A 19281-nucleotide genomic window follows, 5' to 3' on the forward strand; every position below is an offset into this window, starting at 1 on the left:
GGGATGTGTATATGACAAAAGAAGGATGTTAGGGTGTAGAAGAATTCCTGTGGCAGAGCCAAATATGTTTTTTCTTCCACTCCTGGGTTGGTCTTGGTACTTGAAAGAGAGTTGCAGTGTGTAAAACAGCCATTGTACGGTATCCCAGGGTCTCGAAGGATGGCACTGCTACCTTTATCCGGGTAGCAGGCAAGCAGCCTCTGTAATTAGCCAAGGAGAGTGGAGTTGTTCTCATTTCCACTTGTAGTCAATGGTTCTAAATGAAGGGAACTTGACCAGGGGCCCCTCTTCTTGCAGTCCGTGAAGACCAAGGCTGGGAGAAGGGGGGCATTTCCTATAAAACAGGCGTTAGGTTCTACCTCCTCCATCCCTGAGATATAAATCCTCCTCCAGTTTCTATACTGATTTATTTGAGGTTGAAAATATTTCTTTGCTCCCTATCCAGCTGCCTAATCTCCCTGGAGTCCCAAGCTTAAAAAAATCTTTGACTCCTGTCAACCTGAAAATGCTTGGCACTCGCTGGCCTTCTCCATCTCTAAGCCCTGAGCCCCAATCTCCCTCTGATTCCCATTTTCCACTTTGCTACCTGCCTTGTGTAAGTCCTTCCAATGCAGGGAGTAAAATCTGAGCAAAGCTGTGTGCTCTCCAGGATGCACGCACAGGTTTATTGTGAGGCCTTGTTTTTCTTCTCGCTAGTATAATAGGAGGGCACGTCTGCGCACAAAGCAGCTGGCTGAGCACTCTGGTTGAAATCAGTCGAGTTCAGAATCTCTCAGGCAGAACCCGCCTGAACAGAGCCCCGTTAGAGAACTAAGTTGCTAAAGGTGAGAGAGGGAATGAGTCAGCTGGGATCTTGGAAAGTGGTGCTCTGGAGCAAAGACCAAGTGAGGCCTCCCAGTGTGAGGAGAACTGCTGTTCTGTTGTGTTCAAAGAGAAGCTTGATTTCTGTCTCGTAAGTAGGCTTTCTTTGACTACCTCCATTGTTGGTTGAATAATATAGCGAACAGTGTGATAAAATTCATGTTAGGAGAATGGACTTGAGACTTGGGCACAAGATAGGTTTGGGGAGTCAGATTTGGGTGCAGGAGTGTTGGGAGAATGTGGTTCATGGGAGAGGCACATGGCATGGATCCCAAAGATCTCTGGAAAGATAGAGTCCAAGGCTGATATTTGCCTAAGAACCAAAGAGGCTGCATATAGGAAGGGCCACGTGGAAAGATTCTGGCTGAGACACTAAATATGATGCCCAGCTGAGGGATGCAGCCCAGCGACCAAGATGGAGTGAGGGGTTCAGCAAGATGGAGGAGGGCAGAGCATGGAGAGAGGCTTGAAACATGGGATCTTGGAGTCCCTTTGTCAGGGCCTACAGCCTCCCTGCTGACGATAGTGTTCCTGGTTCACCAGGATTCACCCCTTATTGTTGAGACCTCTTTGGGTCACAAGACAGAGATCAGGAGAAGATTCCAGATCCTAGGGCCTTAGGAGATCTTACTGTGATGGGGCCACACCACTGAGGGAAGTCTAGTTCTCAAGCGTAAGTTCCCATCAAAGGTAACATGACTTCCCACACTTCAACATGCTTCCAGTGCCCAACCCCTTCCACTTCAGCCAACCCACTCTATCCCGTGGCAGTTTTTCTCATCGTAACAAATCACATCACACTCGCGCGTTTGGGATTATCTTCAGGAGAGACTAGAGGCATTTTTCCTCATGGTATCTGATAGTGGTCTGTGCCTTCCTCTCCTGGGTCTCCCACAGCCCTTGCGGAAGTTCCTGTCCCTCTCATGGCCCTCATGATATCATGGTTCCTAGAGCATGGCTCTGAGACTCATGTACGCTCTCCAATGTCTAATACGGCATTTTAAATCCTAACGTTTCACAGGCCCTCAGAGTAGACATAAAGTCAGTGAGGAATCCCAACTCTAGTAGCGTCACCACACAGTGCCCACAGCAGGAGGCTATGGAATGTCTCAGGATAAAAGAGAACTATGATATCAAAGGAGGCCTTTTGCATGGATTAGATAAAGCCAAGTGTGAGAAGAGGGAGAAAGTACGAGAGAGAGAGAGAGAGAGAGAGAGAGAGAGAGAGAGAGAGAGAGAGAGAGAGAGAGAGAGAGAGAGAGAGATGTCATTATGTGGAGCAATTTTCAAGTGAAGAAAAGGGTGAGAGGCTAGTGAAGACACAGGTGTCCCAGAGGCATGCTTTCTATCATGTTTCCCTGAAAATAAGACCTAACCGGACAATCAGATGCTCTAATGCATCTTTTGTAGCAAAAATTAATATAGGTCCCAGTATTATATTATATTATATTATATTATATTATATTATATTATATTATATTATATTATATTATATTATACCTGGTCTTATAGTAAAATAAGACCAGCTCTTATATGAATTTTTGCTTCAAAAGATGCATTAGAGCTGATTGTCCAGCAAGGTCTTATTTTGGGGGAAACATGGTACTTTAGCTAGACTTTCATTGTGGCTCACTTCAAGATTGTTTGGTCTACCCACCCCCCTTTTTGTTCCTTCACAGAGAAGAGTACAGTTAAGATTAGTTGACAGTTTGAGCACAATCATCTTACATACTATATACCAGGGGTGTCCAAACTTTTTTCAACATTTTTCACCAAGGGCCATATGCGGTAAAATACACAAACAGCCGGGCCACTCACTCGAGATGAAGTACGTATTGCCTCACCTGGTTTATTTAAACTAAATATATTTTTGGAATTTGCTGCAGACCAATAAAAAATGGATTGCGGGCCGCAGTTGGCCCACGGGCCGCAGTTTGGACACCTCTGCTATATACTCAAAAGTACATGCCATCAAATGTATTTATGCTATTTCTTTAAAGAATTGTACGTCCTAGTTTCAAGTCCAGTGGAGTTCCTGTGATCTCTTGAACCACCAGTTGGAATGCTTCCTCTCTCCTCCTGTTCCCATTTCTCTTGATCTCAACACATGGCTGTTGAGTGTCCACTCTGTGCTTGGCATAAGTCCAAGTGCTGGGATCACAGCTACAAATGTGTCAGAAGATGAGAAGATAAACAAATCCTGATTGTAATTTCAGGTAGGGAGAGGGACTTGAGTTAAGAGGCTGTGTTATGGTGGGGACTCTTATGTAAAGGAATTGGGGCAGTCCTCTCTAGGGAGGCATCAGTTAGGGCTTCTGTATCCAGACACCAGAGACGGGGTGGCTTAAAAAAACATTTACTTCTTACAATTCTGGATGCTGGGAAGTCCCAGGTAAAGGCACTCACAGAGCTGATGTCTGTGAGCTTTCAGATCGCTTCCTGGCAAATTCTTGGCAAATTGGAGTTGTTGTTAAGACTCTACTGCCCTTCCCTCTATAAGGAAGGGTTCTGACTAAAATGACACAATGCAATGTGTCTCCGTAAATGGCCAAACCATGGTGAATTATGGAGACTAAAGTTAGCAAGGGTTCCACTCTGGACTAAAGTTTGGTCAACATAAATCTCAGGGCTTCAGTCATTGAAGTCACCCACAAAAAGAAACATTATCGATTTCTCATGTTATCTAATTTCTGGGCACTACCTATGGAATCACTCTGTCTCAATGAACAATAAAGTCTATTACGAGAAAAATGAGGGATGTTCCGGGGCTTTTCCCATTGCCTGTTTTCTGTTTTATTATTATTGCCTTCGCAGTATTCATTGTTTGTGCCTCCAAGCCACCAGACAGGGTCCCACAAATCTCCCTGGCTCCCTGTGTGGGAGCCAGGCTGAGATATGATATGTAGCCCTCTGGATGCTCCCAGCATCATCATTCTACACCAAAACTCAGATATGATTTAGAAGGTCCCTATAAAACTGGGATCATTGGCCTAATCAGAGTCATTTATCCTGTCTGGGGCTATCAAATCAGTGCTCATGGGTTTCAGGGAGTTGGGTGGGAGTGGTGTTTCTGGTATATTTTACAATGATTACTTTGAAAAGAATCTCATGTGAAGTTAATGCTCTTTATAGCATGTCTGGGGAGAATCTTTGCAAGAAGTAGAAGCTCCACTGAACAACTCTGTAGGTTGAGGTTTGGCCCATCCTAAGAGAGGATATCTGTTCAAAAGGCATGACTCCCAAATAAATGCCTGCTCACTTGAATGAGAAGGAAAATGTAACCCTCTAAAATATAGTTCTGCCTAATTCTAATTCGGGGGCACTAGAAAACAAAGAGATATATGTACCAAGAGAAAAGTAGAATGTGGAAAAAAAATTCAGTGGAGAAATATGATAAAATTTGGGTCACACTAAATTCTGTTTATGCTGAATATTTTCTTTTATTGATGTCATTTGTGAAAATAGCCATATTGAAATGGGGAAAATCTTACATTCAGCTCATGTTAAGGAAAAGTGATATTCCTTTGAAAGATTCTGCAGCAACAGTCAAAGCACGGAGTGAATTACTCATAGCAAATCATAAAACAATGGGAGAGGACGAGCTCAACTTACGGACTCTTAGCTGCTTGCTTCAGTTCATGAAGTAGCTATTTACTTCAGTTCATGAAGTAAATAATTGCACACTTTCTAAATGTTTCATGCAGGCCCGGGGATATTTATTCATGCTGACGAAACACAACATCTAACTATGTAAAAAGACTCCCTCCTGACAAAGTTTAAATAGATTGTGCCAAACCACCAATAAAGCAGACTGACCTGACATGAAATGACAGCTGTCACTTTAACATGTTGCATCAGCACTAAGTAGAGGCTGAGAATCTGGATGTTACCACACCGTGGCAAAGGACCTCTTTCCGTTCCTTGGTTTCTCCCGGCATCCTTTTTTCTCTCTTGTTAAATAACCCAGCCTTAGCTGCTGGACAAAGGAAAAAAGAAATATATCATTATGCTTTAGTTATTTTTAAAAGTACCTGCTTTTTGCAAGACAATTTGCAAAAATTATTTGAAATAGATTAACCTTTTGAAGTGATAATGACATAAAATTATATTAAGTAATTTTTCTAAACAAATAACTCACACCAAAAATAGTGTGTGACACCATCAACTTGAAGCGCAGCTTGGAATCTTGTCTGGATTCAGTTACTTTGGGGTGACTGTTTGATACTCAAGTCATGTGTCTGTTTCCATGTTCGGAAGTGTCCATTTTGTGCTATCCTGACCTCCCCCCAATTTATAGGCCTACTGCCTGGTCTCTTTGTTAGCACTGGAAAGGGAACTAGCATAAGCTTGCCCATCATGGCTGACCTTTCTGGGTTTCACATCACTTTTATTTCAACCAGATATTAAAGGCAAACACTATAGTAGCGATGCACTCAGCTAGTGAGATAATTAGGAAGCGCCATCTCTATAATTACTGTGTCACTGTCTTTGGAGGGACATGAAAGCCTGTCTTGTCCTTCTAACAGGACAAGTTGCTAATCCCCTTAACAATTTCTTTTTTCCCTCTGGACTGATAATATTTCATAAATTTTTTGCTTTGTAAAATATTCCTAAACGGAGGCTTAAGCAATAATGTACAGATTATGGAAATGATGCTCATTAACTAGAGGGTGAGATTTCTAGAAAGCCACAGAGCTGCTTCGAAACGCAACCTCCATTAGAGGCTTCATTTGAATGTTTATTCATGGAGCAGTAAATGTTTATTATTATACATTTTATTGAAACATAAATTAAAGAGCTGTAATTATGTGTATGGCAAACAGTAAAGTAATGTGCATTTGTCACAAAAATGAGTAAGACAAAGAAAAATGCCATCATTGCTTCATTTGCATCCAAATCCTTTATTATATACCCAACAAAAAGACACCCAGAGGGAATACCTCTGCAGATTAATGTTCTGATATGGTGTGTAAATAAAAACTACATATTCTAGACAGTCTTTTTAGCAAAGAGAGCATCCAGGAATTAATTCGTGAAGGTCAGAAGTTAGCCAAAGAAAGAACGGGTTTCTTCTTCTCTCCTGAGAGAGAACCACAGTGACTCTTATTAAAGTTAATGCTGAGCAAAGAATAAGTCCCCTTGGCAGTCTGCACGATGCTGATTGTTTTCAGGGTGAGCCGTTTGCTGCAGACACTCAAACATATTGCAACTGTTTTTAAAAAGGGCTTAGATGAAGGTGGGAAGACAAGACCTTCAAACTTACATTTTGGTAAAAATATATTTTTCAATGGGGAGAAAGGTATGTGCAGAGCAGTCAGTCATAATGGCTGGGCATTAGGTCACCTCTTCAAGCTGAGGAAAAAGACAAGCGAGGCCAAGAGAATCTGTGCACACGAGGGTTTTTGTGTCCTATTTTTTAAAGCAAGCTAACAGAGAATAACTAAACCTAAAATAATAATTCACAATTAATAACATTTGCATCATCCATCCATCCATCCATCCATCCATCCATCCATCCATCCATTCATCCATCCATCCATCCATCAGTTACACAATGTGTCCTCTAAACTAGAAAACTGGAGTGAGGGAAGGAAATAATTAGGAGACAAATACAGCAAGGAATAACCCAGAGTTTCACACTAATGGAAGAGAGACCTGTTATTATTGATACTTTATGGGGGAAAAAACAGTCATTGAGCTACATTCAAAGAATCAGAGGAACCCTGGAGAGTCCAAAGGCTGCACAGAGTAGGCGGCATTTGAACTAACTGTGAAAAACTCAGGGGAAGTGGCAGAGAAGCAAAGGGAAAGTAACTCCACAAGGATGGAAGAATATGTGCTATAAACACAGAAACTATAACAATATCTTTTATTACAATAAAATACAGCGTTGACAAACCCTGAAGCATTCTTTTCATCTCATGAAAGACATTTTACCGGAGGTATCTGTAGGGTACTGTCCTTGCACAGCAGCAAACAGAACTAGTTTCACAAAGAACCTTTGACCTGCTTGTGGGGCTGACCAGGAAGACTCTTTATCTTGGAATGGCCTGCCTGGATTCCACCTGTCTTCTTTCATGAGCATCACCTAATGCAGCGGGAATGACCATATATGAGGCTTATCATGGTTTTATAGATCTTGCTCTAGTTTGTCAACGTTTTAAAGATAAATGATTATAAATTCTACTCTGTAGCTGAGCAGATTTATGAACGTGAAGGTGTTATTATGTCTCTGAAAGTCAATCATTAGCGAAAAGATAATGTGGAATATTTGTACAAGTATGATTCTCAAATTTATAAGAAATCTGCCCTCTCATGGGCCTGTTTTGCAGAAGAGGTTAATATCCTAAGAGTGAGTAGTGTGGGGCAGCGGGCTTATAACTCTCACCAGGCTGCTAGTGTTTTACTTGGGCTTTGCAATGAATCTAACCTACTCACTCCACCTCCCTATACCTCTATTTCTTCATCTCCAACATCTCTCATCTTGCCTTGTCTTTCAAGTGGAGATAATACCAGTAACCTAATGCGTAAGATTGTTGTGCAGATTCTGTGAAATATGTAGGTAAAATGTTTAGACCAATGTTGATGAATTCTAAATATTCAGTAAATTCTAGCAATTACACTATTGCAAGGCAGCATACATTACAAGACTGAGTATATTTTTGACCACCTGCATCTGCTCTAAACCAGAAAGCTTGGTTCTGCAGTGAGCCTTGCTAGATATATTCTACTCTGGACCAACACCAACGCCAAAGCTTGTCTTTTCTGCATGACTGGATTCTGCCTTACTAGGTTTGGGGAGGCCTCACCTTCTGCTACTGAGTGTAGAGTCAGCATAAACACACTGTCGGCTACTTAGTTTCAAAATAAATGTCACCAAAGTGCTGCTGCTAGCAGGGCCTTGAGGATACCTTGGCATTACCACCTCAGGGTAAAATCAGGGGTCAGACGAAAGGAACAGGCCAAGTGGGGGTTTCTAACCTTCTCGTCAGTGAGTCCCTTCCTTTAGGATATTGGCAGTGCTGAAGCAGGTGGTGTGACTTGGACAAAACAGAGGAAACACAGTCTTTCCAGGTGCCCAAAGTGTCTCAGTCAAGTTGAGAAACTTTAAGGGAGGGAAAAAAGATAAAGAACCAATTCAGTTTCCAAAAAAAACCCTTCCAGAATTTGTGGAGACCCTGTAGAGTTTTGTGGCTTACAATTGTGTTTTTAAGCCATACATCACTGGCGGTGCTCCAGTTGTGAGTTATAATAATATATCACGAGAGGGATGGCGCTCTCGTGAAATATGGGCGCAGTATATCAGCTGAGCATCATGGCTTCAATGATGTATGGCTCCAAGCCACAGTGAAAGTTTAAAGGAGCTTTTAGCAACCAGACAGCTTTAAATTTCAAATTTTCTAGAAATTAAGGTCTTTTCAAGTCAAATAAAAGCGAAATGATGGAATCTGATGCTGTGTGAAGTGTCTGAACTCTGAATGCCTGGGTACATGTCTTTTCCTTTGGGCTTTCAGCTCACAAGGTGGAAATAATTGGCAGGCTCTTCTTCAATTTCTTGTCTATGAGAGCAGAAGCCCAGGGAACTGAACAAACATGAGCAAGTGTCAATGCATCTGTTTTGTCAATCAATTTCTCCCATCTTTCACACTGCAAGCAGGAGAGTAGCTCATCTTCCTCCCAAAGAACTGGATCTCATGAGATGCTGTGACAGGCTTTAGGTAAACCCAGGAGACTTTATTTTTGTTTTCTTTGTTTCAAGGAGCTCTTCCAGTGAAATTTGGAACAAAAGAACAGATAAAAAGGAGATCACCTTCCTTCCCCATTGTTTACAAATTCAAAACTGGCTCATACAAGAAGAAAACTAGCCTTTTCTATCATTTGTCTTTGTAAAGGAAGCACTGATTGCAAATGAGAAGAAAAATAAAATGTGGATGGCATATGGGTTGCTCACCCAGAGCAGGAAACGGGAGCTGTTGTCATAGTTCCATCACCTTTTCTGTTCTAATGGTGTATTTAAGATGGTAATGTTGCTTATGAGAATGTACCCATTTTGTTTAAAAACCACTCCCTTTGGGGGGCAAGGAAATCACTATCAATTAAGAAAGCAGGTGCTGAGAGAACTCCTCCTCCTTCTTTTTTAAATCCCACTGCAGTAAACAGAACAAAATGAGAAATCTCCCCACTGTTTGTGTAATAGACCCCAACAGAAACAGTGAGAGACAATTACACTTCAAGTAGCTTCTTCTATTTTCCTTGACTAAGTGAATGAAAGGGGAGAACGGTGGTCGATTTCCTGCCATGTGGAGAGAAACATCTGGACATGAGGAATCAACACGGTCTCCCCTCCCATTATGTTGCCTCTAATTTTTTACTCCTTTGGCTCCCTCCTGTAAATTCTAACTCTCAAATTACTATAGATTTTTGGTATCTACCTCCTAGTGCTTTCTGACTTGCAAAGGGCAGAACATCCTGTTTCCACCAAACAGAACCATTTACTATCTCAAAAAGAAGTCCTGTAATAGTTTAACTATATAATCTGGGTAACAAAGATGTGGAAATAAATGCATCACCCATTACTCAGAGGCTGTCAGTTGAACAAAATGAATGAGGCAGGCCTGGTGTCTAGAGATGTGGGCTATTTTAATGGCTGTTAGAAGATTTTCCCCAGGTTTAGTCCCCTTCTTGAGAGAATATTGACATATCATTTAATAATTCTTTTTTCATAAGGTAAAGAGCTTTACTTATACATTTATAGTATCCACTTTTAAGTTTGTTTTCAATTATAACATTAGCTACCATTCACATAAGAACATTATGTGCTAGTAACTGTGCATAGTACTCTACGTGTATTACCATATCCTCACCAAAACACTAAAAAATAGGAACGGTTACTGTCTCCCTTTTTCTAGATGAGGAACCCGAGGCTTACTAACATCGGGTAAGCTGCCCAATGTCACCCAGCAGGTCAAAGGGGCAGAACTGCGATTCTAAACCAGGTTGAGAGGATGTCAAATTCCATCTCTAAGCTATCATATTTCCCGATTAAATAACTAATATTTTGGCTGACTATATGTCTTGGTTTATTTAGAACCAGATTTAGGTCTATAGTTACAAACAGGCCAGTGCAGTTATGAACAATGCCTCCTTTCACTTCCAAAAGTTCTGCTTTGAACAATAAAGTATATGGCCCTCTAACTAATGATATGTTTCATGCTATGAAATCTCATTTGTGCCAATTCTAAATGTTCTCATCTGCCTCTAGTGGGGGAAATGAAGAGAGGAAGGGAGGGAGGCAGGTTCTTGTGACATTCTTGGGGAAAATGGCCTGCTAACTATTCATATGCTTATTGGTCATTTATATGCGTTCTTTGGAGAAATTTCTACTTATCCGTTGCCTATTTTCTTGTTGGTATTTTTGTCTTTTTAAATTGAGTTTAAATAGTTCCTTATATGACCTATTAGGTTAGTGCAAAAGTAAATGAGTTTTTTGCAGTTATTTTTAACCTTTTAAACCGCAATTACTTTTGCACCAACCTAATAGATACAAGTACCTTATCAGATGTATCATTTACAAAAACTTTCTCCCATTCTGTGAGTTGTCTTTTTATTTTCTCAGTGGTATCCTTTGAAAAACAAAATTTTACATTTTGACGATATTCACCCTCGTCCACTTCTAAGGACCTTTGTGATTACACTGGGCCCAGCTGGGTACTCCAGGATCATCCATACTCTCCTCATTTTAAGGGCAGAAGATTAGCCACCTTTATCCATCTGCAGCCTTAATTTTCCTTTGCCGTGTAACTTAACACCTTCATGAGTCCCGGGATTAGGATATGGACATATTGGAGGGGGTACCTGTCTGCCTACCACAGCAGTGTTTTTGTTCTGCTTTCGAATCAGATTTACCTTCTGCTGTTGCTTATTGGCAGATCTAAAGGAGAAAGGTTCACCCTGGGCCAATGCGTGGAGGTTACAGGACACTAGTTACAGAGCAGAGTAACTCCCTCATCTTCTCAGCCCTCTCTTCCACCAGAATTTTATCCCCTATAATTGAATTGCAATATTTTGACAAGTACAGAGACATCAGTGTGACTACACTTATCATTCTCAGTGTCATGCAGGGTCTCAGCTCCCACTCCCCGCCCAAGAACGCAGGACACGGTAAGGCCAAATAGGAACACCCACGGAGCCATAGGTAGGGAAGTCATACCGCTATGGTCTCACTGGAGGCTGGGTTTACACGACGTGTGATCTGCTGTCCGCTTTGCTGCCAACCGACCAACTGTCCTCGACTCTCCTTACTCTCCTTCAGTCTCCTCCTTCACTCTCCTCGGCTCCCCTCCATAGCCGAGGCAGTTATATCAGTGACCAATGGCTTGATGGCTACAGCTGATGGCTAAACCAGCCACAGCTGACAGCCATCCACCATCCGAGCCAGCACCTCTCCACATGAGGCCGAGAGCCTGGAAACTGCCTTCTGGGGCTCTGTCCCCACACTCCACCCCTACAGGTTCTCGCCTCATAATCTACACAACAAGCGTCTTCTGCGAGGGTCCCTGTGCCATAATAGACTATTGACACCTACGGACGAAAGGAAACGGTAGTCTTAGGAACCAATAATGGCAAATCCCTTCCATCTGGGAGGATACACGCTAGCTTTTTGTCCTGGGAAAGGAGGGTCGCTGCCACTCTCTCTGGGCCTCTCGGGGTACTGTGCTGGAACAACAGCGGCTCACATCAAGGTGCTTACATATTATCAATGGCGGCCAGTCAAGACACAAAAGCAAACATCCGCCAGTCCCACTACATGGTGGTATGTTCCCAAACAGTCGAGCGTCCAATAAATTAGGGATGGAAGGCAATTCCCCATAGTCCATAGTCATTCGCCAGGGCTGTCCTGGGGGTGAGGGAAGACCTTGACCTCACCCTCATCTCCCATGGAGGACTCAGCAAGCGTTTCCTCCTGGGACTAAAAGTCCTGCATCCGGGCTGCCTCAGCAAGCAGTTCCCAGCCCACAGGGCGGCAACAACCTTCGCTTTCTCCGCTTTCTCCACTTTCTCCGGCCTCTGCTGGTTGGGGAACCATCCACATCTTTCCACCCCTCCACAGGAATCGAGCTCTCCGGCAGCTGCTCCTCCTGGTCTTCCTCAGACTGAGCTTTCATACGCACAAACTGCTCCACTGCCCTTCGGAAAGCTTTGGCCAGCACTGTATCCTGCCGACTACGCCATGTGTCACGCAGGGGACCCTGCTCGCTGCGCCATTTGTCATGCAGGGTCTCAGCTCCCACTCCCCGCCCAAGAACGCAGGACACGGTAAGGCCAAATAGGAACACCCACGGAGCCATAGGTAGGGAAGTCATACCGCTATGGTCTCACTGGAGGCTGGGTTTACACGACGTGTGATCTGCTGTCCGCTTTGCTGCCAACCGACCAACTGTCCTCGACTCTCCTTACTCTCCTTCAGTCTCCTCCTTCACTCTCCTCGGCTCCCCTCCATAGCCGAGGCAGTTATATCAGTGACCAATGGCTTGATGGCTACAGCTGATGGCTAAACCAGCCACAGCTGACAGCCATCCACCATCCGAGCCAGCACCTCTCCACATGAGGCCGAGAGCCTGGAAACTGCCTTCTGGGGCTCTGTCCCCACACTCAGGTTAGTATGGGGTAAAGTAGATGTGTTCCAAAGATGGAAGGAGAAGCACAGGTAGTTCAGAGGAGGCAGGTCCTATAAAAGTGTTGTCGGGATTAAACCTCACTTCCTACCTTTCAAGAAAAATCTGGAGATAACAGAAAGGGCTTTTAAAGCTGACATTTGCCCAAGCTGGTGATCCAAGAAAGGATGGATCTGCCACTTATGCAAATTCCATGACATTAATGAATGAGGGGGAAAGGACTTGACTTTGAATGACTTTGTTATCTGTGTAGTATATTGGGTGTGACTTTCAACTAGGAAATGAAACTCAGGTGATAACGCACTTGCTCTAAGTGAATCCAATCTCTAGGCAAAGGCAAAGCCCATCCCAGGATCCTGGAAAGAGTTGGGGATATGAATCACCAAGCTGGGAGAGGCATCAAGAAACCACAGCAAGGAGGTGTCCTTATGTGTGGAATGGGGAGATGCAGGGACTGTGCCATTTGATGGTGAAGAGCAAACACCCTGGTGTCCGATGGCAGACTCACATTCAGATTTCAGCTCTTGGTCACTCCCTGCTGGAGTTTGGGCGTCACTTCACCTTTCTGGTCTATTTTGTCACCTGGAAATGTGATGCATTTATTAACTACATCTTGGGAGTATTGTATGGGAGTATTGTATTCATTGAAATAAGGATGCAAATCAGCCCGAGGACTGATAAATAAATCAGTAAATGTTAACAACAATTACCACTGCTCATGATAATAATAATATGTACAAACGAGTAGGTTCAAGAACCTTAAACCAGTATTTTTCAGCATTTTCTCCGTCCTAGGCAGCTACTTCCATTGATTTATTTGCAGAACTCCTTGGAAAAGTTATCTGTTCTTACTTGTTTCCCTTTCTTCACCTTCCACTCTGTTTTTTTAAATCCACTTCCGTTTTCTTTTTTTAATAGCTTAATTGAGATATATTCCACATACCATAAATTCCCTCTTTTGAAGTGTACAATTCCATGTTTTTCAGTATATTCACAAAATTGTGCAACCGTCACCACTATTTAATTCAAGAATACAGTCACCATCTCCAAAAGAAACCTGGTGCCCATTAGCAATCATGCCCCCTTCCCATACCAGCAACCACTAATTCACTTCCTGTCTATGGATTTGCCTATTCTGGACATTTCATATAAATGGAATCAGACAGTATCTGGTCTTTTGTGTCTGACTTCTTTGACTTAGCATAATTCACATAGCGTAATTATTTCACTGAGCAGTACTTTATTCCTTTTCATGACCAAATCATATTCCATTGTCTGACTACATCAAATTTTATATCCCCATTCATTATTGATGGATATTTGGATTATTTCTTTTGTTTGGCTATTATGAATAATATTGCTATAAATAGTCATGTACTAGTTTTTGTGTGGACATATATTTTCACATGTCTTGGGTACCTACTTAGGATGGAATTATGGGTCATATAGTAACTATATGTGTAATTTTTTGAGAAACTGCCAAACCATTTTCCAAAGCAGCTGCACCGTTTTACTTCCCCACCAGCAATGTATGAGGGTTCTAATTCTCCACGTCCTCACCAACACTTGTTATTGTCCTTTTTTTTTTTCTTTTAATAGCCATTCTAGTGAGTGTGAAGTGATAATCTCAGTGTGGTTTTGATTTTCATTTCTTTAATGATTAATGATATTGAGCATCTTTTCATGTGCTTTGCAATTAGTTGTTTTTATACCCCCAAATTTCACTGAAATCAACTCAAGATTACCATAACATTGATGCTATTGATTATACCCTTCTTTCTTTCTTTTCTCAGCCTTTGAAGTTACCCTTACTTTATTTGCCACCTTACCCACTGTATCCTCAACCTGAATCTGATTTCCTCTCTTCTCAACCTGCAAGTGGTGAAGTGTCCCAATACTGAAGTTTTAGCTCTGCCCACTATGTTTTTCTTCATGACACTTATCTCCACCTGAAGTTAAATCATACGTTTATTTAATTACTTTTCGTTTTCTGCGTTGCCCATTGGATGTAGCTTTGTGGGGTAAGGGACTTTGTCTTTTCCATCACTCTATCTCTGGTTCCTAGAATAGCACCTGGTAACAAATATTTTTGTGTAAATAAATGTATGTATCAGGAAAGGTAAATGGATATTACATGAATAAAGAACTGGGGGCTCCATAAGTAACTTTCTCAATTGCTAATTGAACAAGCTTAAGTCTCTTTCATCTGGTCCTTTCAGATACCTTAGTATGCTAATGAGCATTGTGAAATTTATTTGACCATGAAAACTTTTTTGGTATGGAAGGTATCATGGATATTTTGAAATACTGTTCAACTCAAGCAGCTAAACTTCTTGAAATCCTAGCAAAATTTAAACTCTAGCCCCAAGTAAACCCTAGCAGAATGTTATAGTGCTTTAGTAATTGGAGGTTTTGATAACACTTAGAAAAGTAAGGCTCACATGCTCACTAAGGCTCAGTGTGAATTCACTAAGAGTAGATTGTGTCAAATTATCCCCTTCTGTGCTTTTCATAGGGTTTTTATTAGAATGACATTCTATTGGATGGCCATGGCAATGGTGTTCCTTCACAATAGTGAGGTCTGGAGCTGGCTTTATCACGAGTTCTTCTTTCTGAGAAGCTGAGTGCATTGTCAGGATCTTATGATCAGTCTGTCACTTAAGAATTTATGTCAAGATATCAGGATGGGTTGAGATCTATGCCCTGGGGGAAATCACCAATACAGTGAGCTCTTTGCTGTCATCAGTGTCACGGCGAACCACAGTGAATTTCCAGTGGTTACCAATGATCCAGAGTGGCATTTCCAGGACTTGGTGGTAACAGAGCCTATGGAAATAGCCCTGAACACTAAACCCAGGAGAGCAAGGTGAAGAGACAGAGCAGGGGGTAGGCCTGGTCCTAGGAGTTTTCCCTAATGTAAGTGCACAGCCAGCTATATGTCATTAGTGGGCACCAACCGTCCTACCCCTAAGAACAAGGCACGGAAGGTGGCCAGAGTACAGGAAACCAGGGAAACTTTCTGAGAAGGTCTCCCATAATGCAGCAGGGCAAACAAAACAGTGAGAGACCTTGATGCCCCATTAGCACATTTGGCGAGAAAGGGTTTCAGGACTCAGATGGATTGTCTAAGCCAGGACTCAGATGGATTCTCAAAGTATGGCCCTGGACCACCAACGTTGGAATCACTTAGGAGCTTGTTAGAAATGCAAATCTGGGGTCCCAGTGATCTTTGTTTCACCAAGCCCCAGGAGCATGTTCAAGTTTGAGAATGACAGGTCAAAGCAATAGAAATAAACTGGAGCAACAGAGAAACTTTAACTGTGCCCCATATTTAAGAGCTTCTTAAAAATCTTTCCTGCTGGTGTGGGAACCAATCCCTGAATGTGATGTCTACTTGGTCTCTAGATTAGGGAAAAAATGATCCTAAAAATAAAATATAAGAGTAATGCTATTACAGCTACCTGTTGAGTACTGACTACTATGTATTAAGCAGCATAATGAGTACATGCTTAGCAGATTTGATCCTCTGTAATAGACGAGGACCCTGAGAAACAGGCCTAAGGATGCAAGGCCATGCAGCTGGTAAGTGGTAGGTCCAGGATTTGCATTAAGCAGTCTGACTACAGAAACCCAGTCTGAAATACCTGATTATAGAAAGTAGAAGGGAGATGACAAATGAAAGAAAGAGAGGGAGGAAGGGAGTTAGGAAGGGAGGAAGAAAGAAAAACAAAAGGAAGAAAGGAGGAAGAATAGCAATAGGTTTGGGAAGTAAAGATTGAGTGAAGGCTCCTTCTAAGGGTAGGCTATTTCCTTGTACTGTGGCGTTTGCTGGGGTTGCTTTAAGTCAACCAGCCCATCAATTTCAATAAAATTCACCCTGGGCCCATCCTGCACTGCTTTCTCCTCAGAATTTGGTTCCATGGGTAGTTTGAAATTTATCCTGTAATTTGGCGTTTGTTTTTTCTCTCTCTATGCTCACATAGTCTTTGTGACTTAAGTATCAACCCAGTTGCTGTGGAATCTGTGACTGTCTTCATCATTGACTAGAGAATATTCTGGCAAAAACATGTCTCTCTTTGGGGCCTGTGTGCTCAGGGGCTGACGCGAAGCCCCTCTCTGCTTTGTTCACCTTGGACTGCCTTGTTTCCTGCCTTTGCTTTAATAGCCTATCATTTTCTCCTGCTCATGCAGCAAAGCCACAGGGATACTTAATCTCACATTCTCCAGAGGCCCTTTGGAGGCTTCCAGGCTGATCAAGTAATCAAGAAGGGGTGGGCGTGATCCAGGACAAGGTTTGGTTCTTTGTCTGCCTCTTTGCGTTTAGGCTTTTCATTTTCACATTCCTCCCCATGGTTTGTAATAAACGCAGGAACATAGCTCAAGGGCAGGAACAAGTTTAACTTCAGCCAAGGTACAATAGAGGCTATTTGGAAAGTAAAACTTTCAAATAGCAGTTTAGCCTTGAAGAATATATTGAATTAGATATGCTGTGTGCTTTGATTCACAATCTCTGTATAATAGCATTGCTATGTATATTACCTGGGTACTTTCCTAGACTAAAGAAACGAGCTATTTAAAAGATTAACGTCACAGAATCAGTGTATGTGTTGATGAGAAAGGGGGGGGGGCAAGAACCAGACCACCTGGCTTTCTGTGCTGACTCTACCACTTCCTGTGAGGCCTTGACCTCTCTGAGCCTCGACTTCCTCAGCAAAATGGAGATCATAGCAGAATTTGCTGACTGGATTATTCAAAGCATTGAAGGAGATAAATGGCAAGCACAGAGCTTTCTTATCATAATAATTAAAAGTTTAATAAATGAGGATGATTTATATTATTGTTCTATGATTTTTATTTGAAGCCCTTATTCTGTAAGGTGGCCCATGCTTCTTCATACTCTCACTCATTTGCTTTTTACTTATGCAGTTCTCCTGTTAGCCCCTTCTTACTTCTTGTCAGTTTCGGAGTCACTGTGGTCACATTTTAAGATGTGCTGTCATTTCAAAGCACTGGTTAAATACAACCAAGACTGACAACTATGAATAATTCCACAGAGCCCCTAAAACACTTGGGCATTTCACGGAAACTCTCATCTATGCCACCAAGTTGTTCTCTCTTGTTTTGTGCCTCTGTGCTCCACAGATTTCAGATATAGTTACTGAAGGTGAATGGCATCTTCCTCTGAAAAAATAATCCAGCAGGAACCAATGTGGAGTAATTGGGCTTCATGAGAGATTACTGTCAAGTATAAAACTATATGGGGAGATAATCACGTTTAATTTTTTTTCTTCCTTTCTTCTACATTTTCAGCATGTCCATGTCCATGTTCTTCCCAGAAAGGCTGGAGACTTTCACAGGAATGACAGCATCTATGATGAGGTAGGTCTACTCTCTCTGATCTTATGGTTTGGTCACTGTGATGACATCTGCATAAATAAGTAGGTATTGCCATTGATATGGTCTTAAATGGGAGTCCACCCAATTTAACTTGGGGAGTGGCTGTAGAGGTAAAGTAACCCAGAATGGCCATTACAGGAACTGAAGGCAAATGAATTTATAACGATTTTCTTTTTCAAATGGAACTGGGCAGAAACTAAATGTCCTTGTGATTTCTGCCTGTCATTTACTGGAACACTAAATGCTTGCATGGAGAGACAAGACCCAATGTCTCCGTAGGAGAAAATCTACAGAACAACCAATAGACATTAATAAGTGAATTGATATATGATTATTTTAGTCAAATAATACATTTAATTTTTAAAATACTTTGGAACTCAGCTTGTCTCTCTAAATAGCATTTATTCAATGTCAAACTTTGAACTATCGTCAGTAAAAAGTAGCTTGGTTTGAATGATGTGGGCATAACCCATATATTACCAACATTTTAGCAGTTAGCTGATTCCTAGGTACTTCCATTCAAAGACATAAATGTGAAGCCACTACAAATATCAATCAGCAACAGCCAGGTAATTTGTTCCTAGGGTGTCACCTACATGAGAACCTTCAGGTGTCTGTCTGTTCTATGTGGAGCATATAGCCTATGATGGATCAGGCTGGTATAAAATATAAGATAATTTCAGTTTATTTGTTTTAGACAATGAAGGGTAAGACATGTAAGAGTGGATCAGATGACTGTGGCACTCTGGAGTGCTTGGTTGAAAAGGGCTTTGAGTTTGTGGATGCAATAAGGAAAAGTGCTGTGCTTGATTAGCAATGTCTGCCACAGGTATCAAATAGGAGGTGCCATTTTAGCCATCTATTTAACACTCCTGTTCTAACCCTTGGAGAATGATTTCTAAAGTGCCTTTTTATTTTTATTATTTATCATGTGGGTCTACCAGGTAAAGATCTATTATTATCCTCACCTAGTTTATATAGGTCAGATAGAACCTATGCATTATTATTATTATTATTATTATTATTATTATTATTATCATTATTTGATATTTTTAAGGTTTCTTTGCAGTAACTGGGCATTAAAATGGCTACCTACACCCTGAAAATAAACAACCAGAGGTCAGCAACAGTACTGAGACTTCTAATTAATTTTTCTGGGACTCACTGGATCCTTTAAGGTGATTGATTATTATGCTTTTGGGACATCCCTCACTATCTGTACTTCTTGTGTTCTCCAAGAGATGAAGTGGACCTGCGTAGGGTGGAAATGCTCTAGTCATTGGTCCCTAAGTGCTGGCTCAATTCACATGAGATCCCAACCCTTGAGATTCTGATCCAGTAGATTGCC

At 41.8% G+C, this 19281-nt stretch overlaps 1 protein-coding gene across 4 annotated transcripts in view; it reads left to right on the top strand.

Annotated features, from left to right (window-relative positions):
- FHIT (fragile histidine triad diadenosine triphosphatase) overlaps positions 1-19281 on the top strand; it is a 1470686-nt gene that overhangs the window by 1263479 nt on the left and 187926 nt on the right. For all 4 annotated transcript variants that reach the window (XM_081072404.1, XM_081072407.1, XM_081072405.1 and 1 more), the window contains one exon: positions 17847-17915. In XM_081072404.1, the coding sequence (XP_080928530.1) occupies positions 17847-17915 (69 nt within the window). The remainder of the gene's footprint in view (positions 1-17846; positions 17916-19281) is intronic.

The sequence above is a fragment of the Rhinolophus hipposideros genome (genome assembly GCF_964194185.1).
Source record: "Rhinolophus hipposideros genome assembly, chromosome: 14".
Lineage (NCBI taxonomy): Eukaryota > Metazoa > Chordata > Mammalia > Chiroptera > Rhinolophidae > Rhinolophus > Rhinolophus hipposideros.